The sequence below is a fragment of the Mytilus edulis genome, chromosome 4 (genome assembly GCF_963676685.1).
Source record: "Mytilus edulis chromosome 4, xbMytEdul2.2, whole genome shotgun sequence".
NCBI classification, from domain to species: Eukaryota; Metazoa; Mollusca; class Bivalvia; order Mytilida; family Mytilidae; genus Mytilus; species Mytilus edulis.
The window spans coordinates 31,042,911-31,062,957 of NC_092347.1; the positions used below are offsets into that span (position 1 = coordinate 31,042,911).

The 20,047-nt window shown below is 31.9% G+C and overlaps 1 protein-coding gene across 2 annotated transcripts in view; it reads left to right on the top strand.

Moving 5' to 3' along the window:
* LOC139519425 (GON-4-like protein) overlaps positions 1-20,047 on the top strand; it is an 88,925-nt gene that overhangs the window by 13,806 nt on the left and 55,072 nt on the right. For both annotated transcript variants that reach the window (XM_071311517.1, XM_071311518.1), the window contains exons 9-20: positions 1,165-1,281; positions 2,696-2,810; positions 3,398-3,491; positions 5,003-5,092; positions 7,227-7,371; positions 7,703-7,885; positions 11,991-12,174; positions 13,006-13,156; positions 13,829-13,945; positions 14,441-14,557; positions 16,339-16,634; positions 17,897-19,138. In XM_071311517.1, coding sequence (XP_071167618.1) covers positions 1,165-1,281; positions 2,696-2,810; positions 3,398-3,491; positions 5,003-5,092; positions 7,227-7,371; positions 7,703-7,885; positions 11,991-12,174; positions 13,006-13,156; positions 13,829-13,945; positions 14,441-14,557; positions 16,339-16,634; positions 17,897-19,138 — 2,851 coding nt within the window. The remainder of the gene's footprint in view (positions 1-1,164; positions 1,282-2,695; positions 2,811-3,397; positions 3,492-5,002; positions 5,093-7,226; positions 7,372-7,702; positions 7,886-11,990; positions 12,175-13,005; positions 13,157-13,828; positions 13,946-14,440; positions 14,558-16,338; positions 16,635-17,896; positions 19,139-20,047) is intronic.

The following is a 20,047-nucleotide window of genomic DNA, read 5'->3' on the forward strand; positions in this document are numbered from 1 at the left end:
GATTGAGTCTTAACTAAGGACAGTTACCGGTATAACAAGATAATGTTGCTGTGAAAATTAAATTCTAAAGTAGGCACACACTTCATTGTAAAAGTGGCACAGTTTAAGACCCAAAGGAGGTTTCTATGGGAAATTGCAATGTCTATATTAACAGAAATGCAACCTATAAGGGGAATATATATATTGCAATTACTCAGTGCCTACCTCCTTCTGTCTACTCATTTATCAAAGTATCAAAGAATAGGAAGATGGTTCATTATTCCAGGTTTCATTACTGGTCAATGATACATGACATCACTAGTGGACTATTTTTTTCTCTTAACTAGCAATCAATACCTTCTCATCCTTAAGTTTTTTAGGAAAGAGTTATCATTGGCGGTAGAGCCACAACTGGCCAAACTGACAGGGGTATGAATAGCATTACAATGCCTGCATTCTTGTTGCATAAAACATAGTATGAAGTTTTATTTCTCATAAGACCTAATGAATAAAGGCAACAGTAGTATACTGCTGTTTAGAAGTCATTAATTGATAAGCGGGAAACAAATCCAGGTCACAAACTAAAACAGAGGAAAACACATTAACTATAAAAGAAAAACAACGGAATACAGAAATCTGAACTGCAACATAAAACAAATGCCAACATACGTAGAAACGGACTATTTTATAATATCTGCCATATTTCTGACTTTGTACAGGACATTTTTTCTTAAAATGTTGAACCTGATTTTAATGACTTGTAGGATTATAATTAATTATACATTTTAACAAAAGAATTGACCAGAATCATCCGAAAATTTGGAAACTCTGTCCAGAAGTGTTATATGATTTAAATATAATATAAATTTGGTGTCATTTAGACATAAAGCAGGTCTCATTGGGGGGGTTCTGATCCCGGATCCCGCTTATTGTTTTTTCAGATTCCCATATCCCGATTACACTTTGTACGTAATCAATTCTCAATATTTTGTAATTTCCCGTGTCCCGCTAGACTTCATTTCCCGTTTTCGCGGCACAATAATTTGACTTTCACGTGTCACGCTTACAAAAAATCGACAATCCTACGTCACGTTTAGACCCCAATGAGACCCACATTAAATAATTGAGAAGAATCTTTTAAATTAGCCCAATTAAAGACTTTTAAAACATGTTTTACTTTAACAGAGAATGAGGATACTAATGATGATGAGAATGACCCAGAATATAACTACCTGGCCGAGGTGGAGGAGGAGGATGTGGATATGGAAGATTTAAGACGTGACAGGGCTGTACAAATATCTAGTAAGTTATACATAGATACAAGAAAACGTTTTTATAGGACTGCAAAAAAATTTTGCGGTCGTATATATTGGTATGACGTTGGCGTCGTCGTTGTCGTTGTCGTTGGCTTTCGAACTATAACTTTAGTTTAAGTGAATAGAAATCTATGAAATTTAAACACAAGGTTTATGACCACAAAAGGAAGGTGGGGAGTGATTTTAGTAATTTTGGTCCCAACAGTTTAGGAATTAGGGACTCAAAGGGTCCAAAATTAAACTTTTTTTTAATTTATCAAAAATTGAATAATTGGGGTTCTTTGATATGCCAAAACTAACTGTTTATGTAGATTCTTAATTTTTGGTCCAGTTTTCAAATTGGTTTACATTTAGGTCCAAAGGGTCCTGAATTAAACTTAGTTTGAATTCTTGGGGTTCTTTGATATATTTGTTTGATTTCAACAAAAATTGAATTCTTGGGGTTCTTTGATATGCTGAATCTAAACATGTACTTAGATTTTTTATTATGGGCCCAGTTTTCAAGTTGGTCCAAATCGGTGTCCAAAATTAAACTTTGTTTGATTTCAACAAAAATTGAATCCTTGGGGTTCTTTGATATGCTGAATCTAACAATGTATTCAGATTTTTGCTTTATATGGGGCCAGTTTTCAAGTGGGTCCAAATCGGGGTCCAAAATTAAACTTTGTTTGATATAAACAAAAATTGAATCCTTGGGGTTCTTTGATATGCTGAATCTAAACATTTATTTTGAATTTTGATTATTGGCCCAGTTTTCAAGTTGGTCAAAATCGGGGTTCAAAATTAAACTTTGTTTGATTTCAACAAAAATTTAATATATGGAGTTCTTTGATATATGCTGAATCTAACCATGTATTTAGATTTTGGATATTGGACCATAATAGGTAAATGTCCATTTAAAATTTTCAAGTTTTTAACTTTAAGTTCTTAGACCACATTCATTCTGTGTCAGAAACCTGTTGTGTCAACAATTTAATCACAATCCAAATTCAGAGCTTGAATGTTGTGTCCATACTTGCCCCAACTATTCAGGGTTCAAACTCTGCAGTCGTATAAAGCTGCACCCTGTGTTGTGCATCTGGTTGGTATTTAAAGTTAAAGATAAATCTTGTTCTGCACATGTGCATTTAAGCTTGAAACTGAAAATTGGCTCTTAGATAGAAATGCTGATCAATTTAATGAAGCAACTTTTTTTTCATTTAAAACATTTTTTAGAGATACAATAGAAATAGAATACCAGCAACAAAAAAGGAAGTAATTTGTTTACAGTAATAAGTGTAAAATAAGAAATTTATTTCATGGGTAAAAATATTACAAGTAATACAAAGACAGTCGATTCTAGTCGACTCTGTTAATTGGGTATGAAGAAATAATTTCAATTATTTGTCTGCTTTACATAGGAAAAGAAATGAATGAATTAATGGATGAATTATTAGAAGCTTATCAAGATACTGATACCTTAGAAGAGGGAGAGAAAGAACTATTAAAGAAAAGAGCTATTGAAACAGTCAAAATGTAAGAATTAGTTAACTGTTGTATTACAGCTAGTGTTAGATACATATGTAAAACATAAAAAGTACACACATATTATATACATGCATTTCATTTTCATATTGGTTTAAATATAAAAGTTTTGTCCTCATTCCTAATTGAATCAAAGCCTTGTGTTACTGTAAATTGAGAAATGATTGCAAGGTTTTAATCGCAATAATTTAAACTCGCATTTTGAAATTTTGTATATAAATTAAACAGGATTTTTTTCAGTAACGCAAACATTAAAATTGCATTTCAGTCTAAAATGACAAAATCAATGCACGCAATAATTTCCGATTGAACAGTATGGTGCATGACTTGAGTGAGTGAGTTCATGAGTTCAGATACTTTTAAATTGATATTTCCTGATTCTTTGCAAATAAGCAGCATTTAGAATTAAGAGTGAATATTTGTTGGCTTGAAGTCAAAATGATGTGTCCTGGTAGGGTGTCATGTCTACCTTCAGACTTTTACTTTGTGATTTTTGTGTTTATTTTCTATGTATATTTCAATGTATTGAATTTGATTTTTCATGACTGAAAACAACTTGTATTGAATATTTATCACAGATCTACAAAGAAATCAAGCAAGTCTGTATGTCCCAGTATTGAAGTAGGACTAACAGAATCACAGAGGATACAACTAGAACATCAAATGAGAAAGGTCATTATTGGGGACACATTTATGTGTCCTATAAATATGGCAGCTAGGAAACAAGGTTTAATATGAAAAATCTGTTTGAAATGAGTACTTCTTAATTTTTGATTATGAGTTTCTGACTTTTTATACGCCCGTCAAAATTTTGACGGGACATATTATGGTATACAAATGTCCGGTGTCCGTCCGTCTGTCTGTCTGTCTGTCTGTCCGTCTGTCTGTCCGGCGTAAACATGTCGCACCGTAACTTGAGAACGACTTATCTAAATTTCATGAAACTTGATATAGTTGTTTTTTATGATGGTCAAATGATCTGTATACTTTTTGGTGAAAATAAGATTTAAACTTTTTGAGTTACGGCACTTTGTAACTAAAACAGGGGTGTGCTTTTTTTCACATGTCGCACCATATCTCAAAAAATATTCTTGATTATTGCTTAAAACTTTACACACTTCTTAGTTATATTAATCTTAATATCTGTATACTTTTTATTGATGATTCAAAATTTCATTTTTGAGTTAATGAGGATTTTGTAAAAAAGGAGGAGCTTTTTTTACATGTCGCGCCGTATCTCAAAAACGATTTATGATTATTGCTTAAAACTTTACACACTTCTTTGTTATATTAATCTACAGATCTGCATACTTTTTGGTGATGATTCAAAATTTCATTTTTGAGTTATTGAGTATTTTGTAAAAAAGGGGGAGGGGGTTTTTACATGTCGTGCTGTATCTCAAAAACGATTTTTGATTATTGCTTAAAACTTTACACACTTCTTTGTTATATTAATCTTAAGATCTGTATACCTTTTGGTGATGACTCAAAATTTTATTTTTGAGTTATTGAGTACTTTGTAAAAAAGGGGAGTTTTTTTTTTACATGTCGCGCCGTATCTCAAAAACAATTTATGATTATTGCTTGAAACTGTACACACTTCTTTGTTATATTAATCTAAAGATCTGTATTCTTTTTGGTTTGATTCAAAATTTTATTTTAGTGATATTTGTAAAACAAAAACAGGGTTGGGGTGGGGGGGGGGGGTCACATGTCCCGCCGTGTCTCAAAAACAATAAATGGTTATTGCTTAAAACTTTCTCAGAAACTTTTTATGATTATTGCATAAAACTTCCACACTAGATGTTGGGCGTATCATGCGCTCATGGCGCAGCTGTTTATTGAATCATGATTTGTTTAATAGACTGTGAAAATTGTTACAAATAAAAAATCTATTCAAGCAGTCAGTATTTTCTAAAATACTCGATTAGAAGTAATCTTTTATACAGGAAAGCAATTTCCTTAAGCCAATAGAAAATGAATTTGAAATAAAACAGTTAGAAGCCTAAAAGAAACTTAACTTCAGGCTTTTTGTTTGGGTTAGTGTATGCTATATTAGTGGCCGATACATTTCATGAGGGTCAGTTGAAGAAAAAAGAATTACCCATCTTTCTATCTTATACTTCTGCTGCTGAAGTTCACATAATGTATGAGTGACACTTACTATGTTTTATTTTTCACAGCATGTACAGTTGTTATCCCAGATGTACGTACTAGCAGCAGGGAATATACAGGATTATCAGGAAGTCAAGGAAAACAGTAGATTTTTACTCGTAAGCTTTTATTATTTGTGTGAAATCGTTAAAATTATTGCCTTATGCAAAATCTTGTACAATATTTATAGATTATTGTTGGTCATCTCAATGAAATTGATTTTCTTGCTTTACCCGGTATGGTGAAAGAGAGAAAAGCAATCCTGTTGAGATCACCAATGATAATCTGTTTATTGCTATTTCAACTATGACAGCGTTTTTAATTTCATTGACTACAGACATGTGCGCCCTTAGTTTCTAGCAATAATTTTTCATATCACTCTACTGTATTGAGAAAGGAAATTATCAGTCATAGGAAAATTTCGTAAAATAGCGATAAATAGTCAAATTACTTTCACTTCATTTTAAGCGATAACTATTTTGTATTACAGTAATTATATAGATAAATCTTGTTTTTTACTCACAAATAAAAATATCTGGCTTTGCACTTATGAAAAAAATATATTTGTGACCAAAACATCTGAGGTTTATCTCGAAAGAACTCTGATTTTATTTATAAAAAAGGGCTTTGCTAGAGATAATGTGTTAGAGCTGTTCCATTAAACATACATGGGATCCTGGGAAGGCACTTCCAAATCTCTACTATGGGTGGGTGTCATCTAGGTTTTTGTGGAAATGTATGTGACATTTTGATTGGGTTGCTACCCCATTTCATAAAGTGCATTCCTGGGTACCATGTACATTTTGATGGAACAGACCTTATTATAAGTTTGCATATACATTGTACAAAAAATGTTTTGCGTCGTATAATGCTATCATGTCGTCGTCATCTGCGTCGTCGTCGTCTGAAGTTGCATTTAGTTTCTGGACGATAACTTTAGTTTTATTGAATGGATCTCTATAAATTTTTACCAGAAGGTTCAATACCACTAAAGAAAGGTTGGGATTGATTTTGGGGTATGTGGCCCCAATAGTTAAGTAATTAGGGGCCAAAAAGTGGGCTAAAAATGAGCATTTTTGCAGTTTTCAAACAATAACTTGTGTTTAAGTGTATGAATCTCTCTGAAATTATTCCACAAGTTTCCATACCAAAAAGGGATTGTTAGTATTGACCTCAGGGGCTATGGCTCAAAATGTTTTGGAATATGGGGCAAAAAAGGGAGAAAAACTAGGTTTTTTTGCTCAATGGACAAGTAAGACAATTTAAAAGCAGTGTAAGGGAGGTAATTCAAAAACAGTTTACATACAATGTTGGGTATGTTTACAGTGTAGGACAGTCTTCGGCTGGCCCGAAATTTTTTTTTTGGGGAGTGTGTAAAAATTACTTCACAGGCCCAAAATGCATATTGGTAGCCCAATTATTTTACTCAAATTTTTTTACGTGTTGAGTCATAAAAAATGACAAAAAAAGCAATATAAATACGGTAGATGTTCTCAATTCCTCAATCAAACCTTCCTGATACATAAACCTTCTTGGATGTATCTGTATACGCCATATTGATATTTTAATGCACTTGCACGTTTTAACGATGTGACCAGAGGATTTCCGAAAATGGGTGTTCTGAAGTTGGGGTCGTTTATTATGGAAGTGAACTACGATTTTGAGAATGATAATACACTCGCCCAATGATTTATTTTTGGGACAGTTACTATCCATCTTTTGACAATTTCTAATCGCCCAATCAAGGTTCTGGTCGCATTTGGCGACCAGGTTCTGGTCACATTTGGTGACCAGGCAACTGGCTGTGTCCAACACTGGTTTAGATGAACCTCCCTTACACTTCTTGTAAATTATGTATAAAGGAATGTCAGGTTTTGGACTAATTGCAAAAAAAGGGGGTGGTAGAAGTTTTCAAATTTTTTTTCCAAATTTCTCAAATTATAAATTTTTGAAAAGTTTGAAGAAGAAATCTTTAATTGCACAATATTGCACAATAGATTTGTAAGATCTTGACATTTGTTTTGTGTCAGAAACTCATATATATTATGACAAAAATTTGATCACAAACCAAATTCAGAGCTGTATCAAGTTTGAATGTTGTGTCCATACTTGCCCCAATTGTTCAGGGTTCGACATCTGCTGTTGTATAAAGCTGTGCCCTGAGGAGCACCTGGTTTGTTTCTTTTCCAAATTAGTATTTAAATGTTTTGCAAATATTGACATAAAAAAGTTATGTTAGAACTTTTATTACAGAATGAATTACAGAAATTCAGTGAGGTGAATTCTACACTAACTTCCTATTCTGCATACAAAGCCTGTAACTTGGAAGAAGCTGTGGAGATGGTTAATGAAGACAAGGAGTTTGTTCAGATAGATCCTAAAAATGTTATTGTCAATAGTAAGTTATTGTAAAACTATTGAATCAGTGCATTCAGATATACCTATACATTTTGGTATTATTTAACATGTTAAAACATTTGAATTTCTGTTCATTATTTTTTATTTTATTATAATAAAACATTAATTTTTTAATGAAAAATTACAAACAATAAAGTATTACAATGTAATATAAAATTCAAATAATGGATTCGGACACAAGTTTTGGAAAAACTTTTATGTCAGAAAGGAAAAAAAAGTTTTTTTTAACAAAAATAATATTACAAGTTTCAGAGTTTAGCTGCTTTTCTTGCCTATTTGAAATAGACCATTTTTCCATTGATTTATTACAGATAGAATGAGACCAAAGAAAACACAATTATCACCAGCCAAGAGAAGCAGGAAAGCTAATATAGAGAAAAATTCCAAATCTGTTTCTCCAGAAAAAGGCATAGAAAACATGTTATGTAGGAATTATAAACAGTTGTCAGAGAAAAAGAAAGATTTAATTTACAGTGTCCTTGGACAAGGGGCTAGTGAGTTTGCTGTTTATAATTTGGAAATGATATAAATATAAAAATAAGAAGGTGTGGTATGACTGCTAATGAGACAACTCTCACCCAGACACCAAACGACACAGAAATTAACAACTATAGGTCAACGTACCACATAGTCAGCTATAAAAGGCTACTATATGACTAATGTTTGACACAGAAATTAACAACTATAGGTCAATGTACCACATAGTCAGCTATAAAAGGCTACTAAATGACTAATGTTAAACAATTTAAATGAGAAAACTAATAGCCTGATTTAAGTGCAAAACAATGAAAGAAAACAAATCGAATATACAGTATTAAATGAAAACCACAGAATACAGGCTCTTGACTTTGGACATACAGAATATGATGGGGGTTAAACTAGCTAAACCTAATTGGGGAGGGATGTAACAGTAAAACAAAAGAATAAATTGTAAAAATCTGTTCAACAGGGCTTAACTCATTAGATTGTTAAGGCGCAAACAGCATGTGATGGAGTTAATTGTTTAGTCTGTATGACTTAATAAATAACATAACTTTTTAGAAACTGTAAATAAAAATAAGGGAGTGATCTAAAATTGTATGGTAGCCAGATAACAAGAATATCAGATATTAAAATGTTTTTTAGCTCACCTGTCCCGAAGGGACAAGTGAGCTTATGCCATCACTTGGCGTCCGTCGTCGTCCGTCGTCCGTCGTCTGTCGTCGTCTGTCGTCGTCGTAAACTATTTCAAGAATCTTCTCCTCTGAAACTACTGGGCCAAATACTTTCAAACTTTAACTGAATGTTCCTTAGGGTATCTAATTTATAAATTGTATCCGAAGTTTTGATCTATCAACAAACATGGTCGCCATTGCTAAAAATAGAACATAGGGGTCAAATGCAGTTTTTGGCTTATAACTCAAAAACCAAAGCATTTAGAGCAAATCTGACATGGGGTAATATTGTTTATCAGGTCAAGATCTATCTGCCCTGAAATTTTCAGATGAATCAGACAACCCGTTGTTGGGTTGCTGTCCCTGAATTGGTAATTTTAAGGAAATTTTGCTGTATTTGGTTATTATCTTGAATATTATTATAGATAGAGATAAACTGTAAACAGGAATAATGTTCAGCAAAGTAAGATTTACAAATAAGTCAACATGACGGAAATGGTCAGTTGACCCCTTTAGGAGTTATTGCCCTTTATAGTCAATTTTTAACCATTTTTCGTAAATCTTAGTAATCTTTTACAAAAAACTTCTCCTCTGAAACTACTGGGCCAAATACTTCCAAACTTTAACTGAATGTTCCTTAGGGTATCTAGTTTGTAAATTGTATCCGAAGTTATGATCTATCAACAAACATGGTCGCCATTGCTAAAAATAGAACATAGGGGTCAAATGCAGTTTTTGGCTTATAACTCAAAAACCAAAGCATTTAGAGCAAATCTGACATGGGGTAAGATTGTTTATCAGGTCAAGATCTATCTGCCCTGAAATTTTCAGATGAATCAGACAACCTGTTGTTGGGTTACTGCCCCTAAATTGGTAATTTTAAAGAAATTTTGCTGTTTTTGGTTATTATCTTGAATATTATTATAGATAGAGATAAACTGTAAACAGGAATAATGTTCAGCAAAGTAAGATTTACAAATAAGTCAACATGACGGAAATGGTCAGTTGACCCCTTTAGGAGTTATTGCCCTTTATAGTCAATTTTTAACCATTTTTCGTAAATCTTAGTAATCTTTTACAAAAATCTTCTCCTCTGAAACTACTGGGCCAAATACTTCCAAACTTTAACTGAATGTTCCTTAGGGTATCTAGTTTGTAAATTGTATCCGAAGTTATGATCTATCGACAAACATGGTCGCCATTGCTAAAAATAGAACATAGGGGTCAAATGCAGTTTTTGGCTTATAACTCAAAAACCAAAGCATTTAGAGCAAATCTGACATGGGGTAAGATTGTTTATCAGGTCAAGATCTATCTGCCCTGAAATTTTCAGATGAATCAGACAACCTGTTGTTGGGTTACTGCCCCTAAATTGGTAATTTTAAAGAAATTTTGCTGTTTTTGGTTATTATCTTGAATATTATTATAGATAGAGATAAACTGTAAACAGGAATAATGTTCAGCAAAGTAAGATTTACAAATAAGTCAACATGACGGAAATGGTCAGTTGACCCCTTTAGGAGTTATTGCCCTTTATAGTCAATTTTTAACCATTTTTCGTAAATCTTAGTAATCTTTTACAAAAATCTTCTCCTCTGAAACTACTGGGCCAAATACTTCCAAACTTTAACTGAATGTTCCTTAGGGTATCTAGTTTGTAAATTGTATCCGAAGTTATGATCTATCGACAAACATGGTCGCCATTGCTAAAAATAGAACATAGGGGTCAAATGCAGTTTTTGGCTTATAACTCAAAAACCAAAGCATTTAGAGCAAATCTGACATGGGGTAAGATTGTTTATCAGGTCAAGATCTATCTGCCCTGAAATTTTCAGATGAATCAGACAACCTGTTGTTGGGTTACTGCCCCTAAATTGGTAATTTTAAAGAAATTTTGCTGTTTTTGGTTATTATCTTGAATATTATTATAGATAGAGATAAACTGTAAACAGGAATAATGTTCAGCAAAGTAAGATTTACAAATAAGTCAACATGACGGAAATGGTCAGTTGACCCCTTTAGGAGTTATTGCCCTTTATAGTCAATTTTTAACCATTTTTCGTAAATCTTAGTAATCTTTTACAAAAATCTTCTCCTCTGAAACTACTGGGCCAAATACTTCCAAACTTTAACTGAATGTTCCTTAGGGTATCTAGTTTGTAAATTGTATCCGAAGTTATGATCTATCGACAAACATGGTCGCCATTGCTAAAAATAGAACATAGGGGTCAAATGCAGTTTTTGGCTTATAACTCAAAAACCAAAGCATTTAGAGCAAATCTGACATGGGGTAAGATTGTTTATCAGGTCAAGATCTATCTGCCCTGAAATTTTCAGATGAATCAGACAACCTGTTGTTGGGTTACTGCCCCTAAATTGGTAATTTTAAAGAAATTTTGCTGTTTTTGGTTATTATCTTGAATATTATTATAGATAGAGATAAACTGTAAACAGGAATAATGTTCAGCAAAGTAAGATTTACAAATAAGTCAACATGACGGAAATGGTCAGTTGACCCCTTTAGGAGTTATTGCCCTTTATAGTCAATTTTTAACCATTTTTCGTAAATCTTAGTAATCTTTTACAAAAATCTTCTCCTCTGAAACTACTGGGCCAAATACTTCCAAACTTTAACTGAATGTTCCTTAGGGTATCTAGTTTGTAAATTGTATCCGAAGTTATGACCTATCAACAAACATGGTCGCCATTGCTCAAAATAAAACATAGGGGTCAAATGCAGTTTTTGGCTTGTAACTCAAAAACCAAAGCATTTAGAGCAAATCTGACGTGGGTAATATTGTTTATCAGGTCAAGATCTATCTGCCCTGAAATTTTCAGATGAATCAAACAACCTGTTGTTGGGTTGCTGCCCCTGAATTGATAATTTTAAGGAAATTTTGCTGTTTTTGTTTATTATCTTGAATATAATTATAGATAGAAATAAACTGTAAACAGCAATAATGTTCAGCAAAGTAAGATCTTCAATTAAGTCAATTTGACCAAAATTGTCAATTGACCCCTTAAGGAGTTATTGCCCTTTAAAGACTTTTTTCACAATTTGTTCATCATGTTGACTTACTTTAAAAAATCTTCTCCTTTGAAACTGCTGTATCAATTTCAGCCAAACTTAGGCTAAATGAGTTTCAGAGTATCTAGTATAAATTTTATATTTTATTTCCTTGTATGTCAAGAAACATAGCTCCTATGGCTAAAATAGAACATAGGAGAAAATGATTATTTTTTTTGGCTTTTGAAGAAAACAGGACGATCCAAAAAACATTTAAATAAATTGAAAAGCCAAAATAATCATTGATGAGAGATTTAACCAAAAGAATTAAGGTGAGCGATTCAGGCTCTTGAGAGCCTCTTGTTTATGTACAGCAGCATGAATTAGAGATAAGAAATTAGCAACCATTACAACATTTTTTACTATCTCTATTCTCAGATTTTAATGAACCTTCATCATTGTTACCAAGGAGTTATCTACCAAACTTAACAACACAACAGAGGGAGATTTTCTGGAGAAGTCTGATCTTCATCTATTCTGATTATCTCCCTTTGGGGAATCTATTAATATCCAGAGACTTCTCTAAATCACCCAGAGTTTGTTTTACTGAAGCAGAAGACAAGTAAGTACTCTAAAATTCTGAAAAGTTTTACTGGGGAAGGAAGTTATTTATATCAGAAAAGTTCAGACAGAACTCATTTAAATCATTTCGTACCTAATTACTTAAATAATACTAAGTTAGCAACAGGTCTATGCTATAACATATTGTGTCAGTTATTTAAAAAATGAAGACGAAAGTGGTGTTATGGTAAAGCTACTGTTTGTCCACTTTAATTGAAAATTACAATCTTTTATTAATGATATCTTTCCTGTACATAGCTTGAAGAAAATTTGTCTTCAGAAAAATGTATTGAATTTTATGTTATATGTTGACTTTAAGCCAACAAACTTCTGACTATTAATTTTAATAAAAAGTGGTTACATTTTAGGCCAATTTTAGGTCAAAAGTTAAGAAACCAAAGAAGAAAAAAAATTGAGTGCAGAAAAAAACAAAAAAACAAAATGGGAACATATAAATTTTGCAATGGTCAGCATGCTTTGGAGAGTTTTTATCTTTGTTTTAGCAGAATTTTATCAGTTATCTGTACAGAAATAATACCCTCTTGAAATAAAGTACAGATTAAGATGATTTAAGCATTTTTGTGCAAGATTTCTACTTAATTGAAAAAAAAGATGATCACTTAAACATGTTAAATACATTTGCAATTGCTTAAAAAAAGAAGAAAAAGTTTGTGTTGGCTATTTAAAAGTGTTTGGTATCATATACTTGTGAAACAAAATAATACTTTTATATTGCTTCTTGCATGTTTTTTTTTTTAAACAAAGATCATATTGTGATTTAAAGTTTCAGTTAATTCTCTTCATGTGAAATATGAATATTATCTTTTTCTAGCTTACTGGCATTAGGATTGGAACAGTTTAGAAATCTACCATACCATAGACGATTGATTCAGAAGTTTATGCTGCCATGTAAAACAGAAGATCAGATCAAAATTAGAATTAAAAATCTTACGGCCAAAAATACTCCAGATAATCCAGTCAAGGTTGGTTTATTCTCATCAGATCTGTTTACTGTGCGTGTATACTGTTTTGTTCTGCTGAATATTGCAATTTTCTAGAGAGTACAGGTCATTCATTAGAGGCAGTACTCAGTACTTTACCCTCCTATGTAACTGATTAATAAGTTCCACCTCAATTCATGAATTTTTATATAAGATGTTTATTGAATATATTGAAAAGTACAACCTACAAATAGGAATGTGTCTGTCAACATGAAAGATAATGAAACCCCTGTCATTATAAAAGTTATTGTATAACATGAGATTTTTGTTTTCCTTTTGAGATTGAATAGAGAGATAATGTGAAAAGACTTTAATGCTTTATTATTTTGTTTTGTTGTTGAAAGTTCACAAGAAAATAGGTGCGAAGAATTATAAAGCATTTCATTGGTCATGGGTTTAACTTACTTCATCCCTTTCATGATATACATGGCTTTACGAATGTGTAAGATGATCAGAACTTCCTGAAGTGAAAGGGAAAGCATGTTTAATAGGAAAAATTATTTCCCAATGTCATTGAAACACATTCAAACTTTGAAACCCTTGCAAACTGTTTTAAATATACAAATTTAACCCTGTTCTTCTTTACAACATTTAACTTTATTTTGTGTAATTTATGATATTTAAATAGATGATCAAGCTTTGAAAATATTTCAGACATTTAAAACAACAAAGAAAATTCCTGATTTTCCGGTATTTACGGATCCTTTTGATGTCTATGAAATTAAACCAGTAATGAGACAGGATGCATCATGTTTACCTGTATGGTGTAAGGTAAGTTTTCCCATAAATCAAGATTGTTCCTTTTTATTAGAATGGGGGTGTCAGTTAAATCTATCCAGGAATGTTCCACCTTATGTACATGTATCAGGTAGACATATTACTTGAAAATAAGAACTTATCTAATAGCTATAATTGAGGACGATAAGTAAAAAAAATGTAAGGGTTCCACGGAACCCAGTGTCTTGCCAACTTTTGCTGTTAATCGCAGGCTCAACAAAATTATCAAGTGATTTCATTTATGAATTTCATACCACTATTGTTTAATTTAGTATTATCTTGTTAGATACTAACATTTTCTACAGAATTACATGAATAGAGATTAATTCTGTAATCAAAATTGATAAAAAGAAACTAGAACAATGTATTTGATAATCATTGATTTGTATGGGACAACAATCTCATGAAAGATTGGGACACAATATATTTTTTATTTTGCTAGTTTCGTGTTTTAAAAAAAAACCTAAATTCTGTTACTTTCTGTTTCAGGAAATGAAAATAAGAGAGATAATTTTGCTGCATGATGACGATGAACTAGAAGGCTGTTATAGTATACAGAGATCTAGTAGTGTCAACATACCTGTAGTTTATAATAAACTGGTTACGGTAGAACATTTATATATTCATCATACATCAACTTTTTACAAATTTGACCATTTTTAGCTCACCTGGGACAAGTGTGCTTTTCTCATCACTTGGCGTCCTTTGTCTGTCTTCGTCCATTGTCCATCGTCTGTTGTTAACTAATACAAAAATCTTCTCCTCTGAAACTACTGGTCCAAATTTAACCTATCTTGGCCACAAACATCATTTTATTATTCTTTATTCTCTTGAATTATGAGATCATAACATCTGTCTTGGCCCTTCAAATTAGAAAATAAGAAATCTTTAAACCTATCAGTATCCACATGAATACATCATGAGGCATCATTTTTATCATTCTTGAGTTATGTTCCTTTATAACGTTATATGCTAGCGAGGGCTCCATCTGTGTTCCATGCACAAATACTCATTTATTTTGTTTAAGAACCTCTGGAAACAGATATTAACCTCCCCATTCATCTACAGACTATGAATTACATGAAAGCTGCATAGCCAAGCCATACATTACCATGCAAGACTATATACATTTAATTATGTAAATCATTTTATGGAATATACTATGCAGACAAGCTAATAGTGCAAGTCGCAAAAACACGCAAATGAAAGTATTATGTGTATGTCATGGTAAAAGTTAATCTCCATAACCAGAATAATTCTTTATTATTATAATCTCGGTGGAATTTAGAATTCTTGATATTTACAAAAATGATTATAATTATATTACTATGCAAATAAGTATTGGTAAATTAATTCTTACTTTAAAATGAATAATGAAGTAACAGTTCACAATGGACACATGACGTACCAATAATTTATTCATTGAAAATAAGCATTTTGCATCTATTGCTGACTTACTTTATAACAAAGTTAGACATCCATATTATGAAACAATCAGTATGGTTTATGAATTAAATTGATAAGTCACCTGAGATTGCTTCTTATATTATTTCATATGAATTCACAAATATTTTAATATATTGTGTAGTCGAGTTCTATTTGTCAAGAAACTTTCATATTTATAAAACAGTATACTTCCTTATAAATATTTTTACATTATGACAGGTTTTCATTTTCAATTTATCAGTCGTAATGAATACTGAATTTATATTTATGAAGTAATTTTGAACATTAGTATAACTCGTTATTTTTATATAAAAAAAAGCAATATGATACAATGTGTAAATTTCATGAAAATGGAATAAGACGAGACTTTTTACTTTATTTTTAAAGTTTTATAGTTAACAGTTGTCGGCATGTCTGTCTCTGTCCATTGGTCCATCCTGCATTTATATGTTTCACAATTACTCAAGAGTGCTTTTATAGCTGACTATGTGGTATGGGCTTTGCTCATTGTTGAAGGCTGTATAGTGACCTATAGTTGTTAGTTTCTGTGTCATTTTGGTCTCTTGTGGAGAATTATCTCATTGGCACTCATATCACATCTTTTTTTATGAGTGATTTATGCAAATTTTACCAAATTATTTAGAATAGAGGTCTGAGTTATAAAATTATAGGTCTTGAAGTAGAATTTAATTTTTCATTTTGTGCACCAATTCTAGTATGCTTTGGATGATTTGCTTCAAACTTTATTAATAAATTTTATAAATAATTACTAATAAATGAAGACTGAGCACCTTTACAATTTTCACTTTTGTTGTCCAGAGTTATTTGATTTTGTGCGTCTAAACTAGAATATCTGGAATTATTACAAAGGCGTTTTAGGATTGATATAGTGTGTGTTAATACATTGTTTTATATTTATTTATTCTTTTTTTTTTTGACAGCTTAATCCAAATAAATCCAAATCTGCACCTAACACTCCTAAGATGCCACAAGAAACAACAAGACCTGAACAACCAGCAGCTCTTAAAGTCCTTCAGTTTGATGATGGCAATTTGCCAGTTACTGCAACAAGCATATTACAAGTTATACCTACCCCCAACACCCTAGCAGCAGCTCTTAAAGTCGGCACTTTACCAGTTACTCCATCAAGCATACCTACCTCTAAGATCATACCAGCTGCTCTTAAAGTCCTTCAGTTTGATTCTGTGACAACAAGTAATAAAAGTAACCCATCAAGGTAAAATAAAATTCTAATTACAAGTTATAAACATTCACTGTCTTTATGATAAAACCTTATGAAAATAATATAATTAATTAATGATGAAAAATTCAAACTTTTTTATATAAGTCATCATTAATTAATTATTTTGAAATTTAGCTTAATCTTACTTTTCATTAATTTGTTTGAAATCCGTGATAAAAGAATTATGTTTTATTATTTGAAAGTGAATTATAGACCCAATGGGTCGGGTGTATTTTATTGTGTATGTAATATTTTTGTACTTTATTGAAATGTGATTACACATGTCACTATAATAAACATTTACTTACTTATGAATTTTCAGTCCCCACAGCAGATTGAATTTTTGTCTAGGTGATAAAATGCCAAACTTTTGAGTACCTTCAATGTCCAATAGTTTGATCTTGCATCTTTTTATCTAGAATAAGAAAATAGCAAACACCATATAAATACATGCTAATATTTTAGTATTAATATACAAGTTCATGAAGAACTTACTAGTTAATTTACAAAACCTTAGTATAATAGCCTCTTATATTATATTATAAGGTTGATGGTTATTTAGCCACAATAGGGAGTTACATAATATGGCTGCAGTAGGACAATATGAATTTCTTTGAGGAATGTTCCAGAATTAATTGTAGTGGGGGGTTGGGGGGGGGGGGGGGATTAGGGTCAGAAGGCACTTTGATTAAGATTTGATGGGTGTTGGCTATTTTAAGAAAATTGCTTGAACACTTAAAGGAAATATCCAGCTAAAAATTAATGCATGGTGGGGTCAAACAAAAAGGGCCTTCCTTACTAATCTAAAACAGCTACACAAAATAAATGAATCGACATAGACATAGTATCTAATATACAGTATTTATCTCACATTATGCACCTCTCAAGGTTTTTAAGAATGCATTGAGCCAAAATCCAAAAGTATGGAATAATGCAACCAAACAGAACTCAAAGTCAAAAGTCACCAGATCCAATTACTGGATAGAAGATTGAATTGGGCTAAATTGTGTGGATTCTTACTATTTCTGGATTAACTTCATCAGCGAAAACCTGTAAGCCAAAAAATATTTGTAAACATTTTTGTCTTCTATATTTATGATCATGTACATAGATTATGCATTAAATATCTATTGCATGAATGAAAAGTAGTGTTTTTCTTGAGCAAGTTTTATATAATAGAATTTCAAAATTAGGAGAACCAAGTTAAACTGCCTTTAATCTTTGAAATATATTGTATTTCTTATTTTATTTTATAGTCCAAAAGTCACACAATTACAAGATATTGGTAGAAAGACATGTACCTCACCAGGATTTATTAAACTACATGAGAATCTTCCACAAGGAAGTCCTATTACTGTCTCAGAAAAAGATTTCAATACAAACCAAGGAGGAACTACCGATTCTCACAGCTCTCAAAACATAACAGAATCATGTTCTACCTCTGTTTCTATGGTTACATCTTTTGGTGGTCTGATTTCATCAGAAAGCTCATCTCCAGTAAGGAAATCTGGTGCTGTTATGATAATGCATGGACAGACCCCAGTAACATGTGCAGCACCTACCTTTGTCCTGGTCAATAAAACAGTTGGTGCTCCTATAAGGGGGAGGATTGATTCAACAATACTGTCGTCTGCTCTGCCATCAAGTATCTGTTCTGTAATACACACAGACATCACTAGTACAAACAAAGTTATCTCCCCTACAAAACTTATTGATGAAATATCCAAAGAAGTGCAAAATGAATTTACTCCTCCGAAAAAAACACCAACGAAAAGAGCAGCAGAGATTGTGGCTTCTTACGCTCCTTATTATCTTTCCCCAGAACTCATTAAAGATACATGTCTGAGCCAGGATACACAAGAGAGAACGCCAACCAAAATGTCTCCATTGTCAACATCATCTAGTCGTTATAGACCTGTTGCTCCTAAACCTATCATATTAAGTTCATTCACATCACCTGTCAAAAAGGTGTCACCATTTTTGGAGAAAAAGAAGTTCACAAGTCCTAGACGAAAACAACTACAAACTAAAGCTATGTCTATACGTCCTAAGGGTTTCATACCTAACAAACCCCATATATCTCCAAGTAAAAAGGCTGCATACAGTATAATAAACAGAGCATTGAAAAGACCTAAGACATTATTACCTAAACCATTTGGAATGGTGACGCGACCTCTACATGTGCATGTACGAGAGGTAGAAGATGAGGAAGAGGACATTCCCTCAGTGGTAACAAGTGAAAGTGAGGGAATGGATACAGATTATATGTCGGGAGATTGTATTGATACTATGGATGTAGACGAAGCTCAACTTTACAATAGTCCTTCAGTATTCTCAAATCGACAAAAACATAATTCTGGCTCTAATCGTAGTGTTGAAAGTGATGATACACAAAGTGAGGCTGAGGATGCTAACCTTTATGACAGTCAGAATGAAGATGATGTCATAGATGATGAAGATCATTTAGCTGACTTGATGACTGCTAGTTCCACAATATGGTAAGTAGAGCATGATGGGCATGGTATACATATGTACTTGTTAAGATGCTTTTCCGATTAAAAATAACATGACATCAATTAGCTAATGGTCTATTTATTAGGTATTTGGTGTAAAACAAACAAGACTTTAGATGTTTTAACAGTTACAGGGTCATACTATAGATTATACCAAATAAAACTAATGTTTATGACAGCAGCTCATAAGATTAAAGTTTGATTTCCCTCATCCTCAATTATAAATAGGTTTCTGAGTAAGTTGTCTATGATGTCAGAAATTGTGCTTATTTTATTTTTATTTATATAGAACAATTAGATTTTGGATATTAAAGTTCATATACATCTCGATAAATCAACATTTAGATGTTAATTCACTCTCCTTTTGGTCATATTAATACAAATGTATATATTCTACAACATACCCTTTATATGAAGGTAGCAAATTGTCATATAAGCAAGACTTTTATTAGATTCAACTACTTCAATAGATATTAAAAATACATCAAGTTAATATGCTGTGAAGTGAGCTCCCTTTCTTTTTTCATAACATTTTGATTTTATGTTTCCTAGTTATCAGGTTTTATTCATAAAAAAAGGGGGGATTTTCCAGTTTTCGGGCAATAACTCAAAAAGCTTTTACCAATTTGCCAGAAACTTTGATGAATGGTTTATATCTTTTGACATGAGCTCCCTTTAAATTTCATTAAATTTTAGATTTTATGTTTCTGAGTTATGTGATTTAATTTATTAAAAAAAAAGGCGGATATTCCAGTTTTTGGATTATAACTCAAAATGCTTTCAGCAGTTCTCATGAAATTTTGGAGAACTGTTTATATCTATTGACGTATGCTCCCTTTTGATTTTTATCGATTCACATTTTATATTTTCTAGTTACAGGATTTTATTCATCAG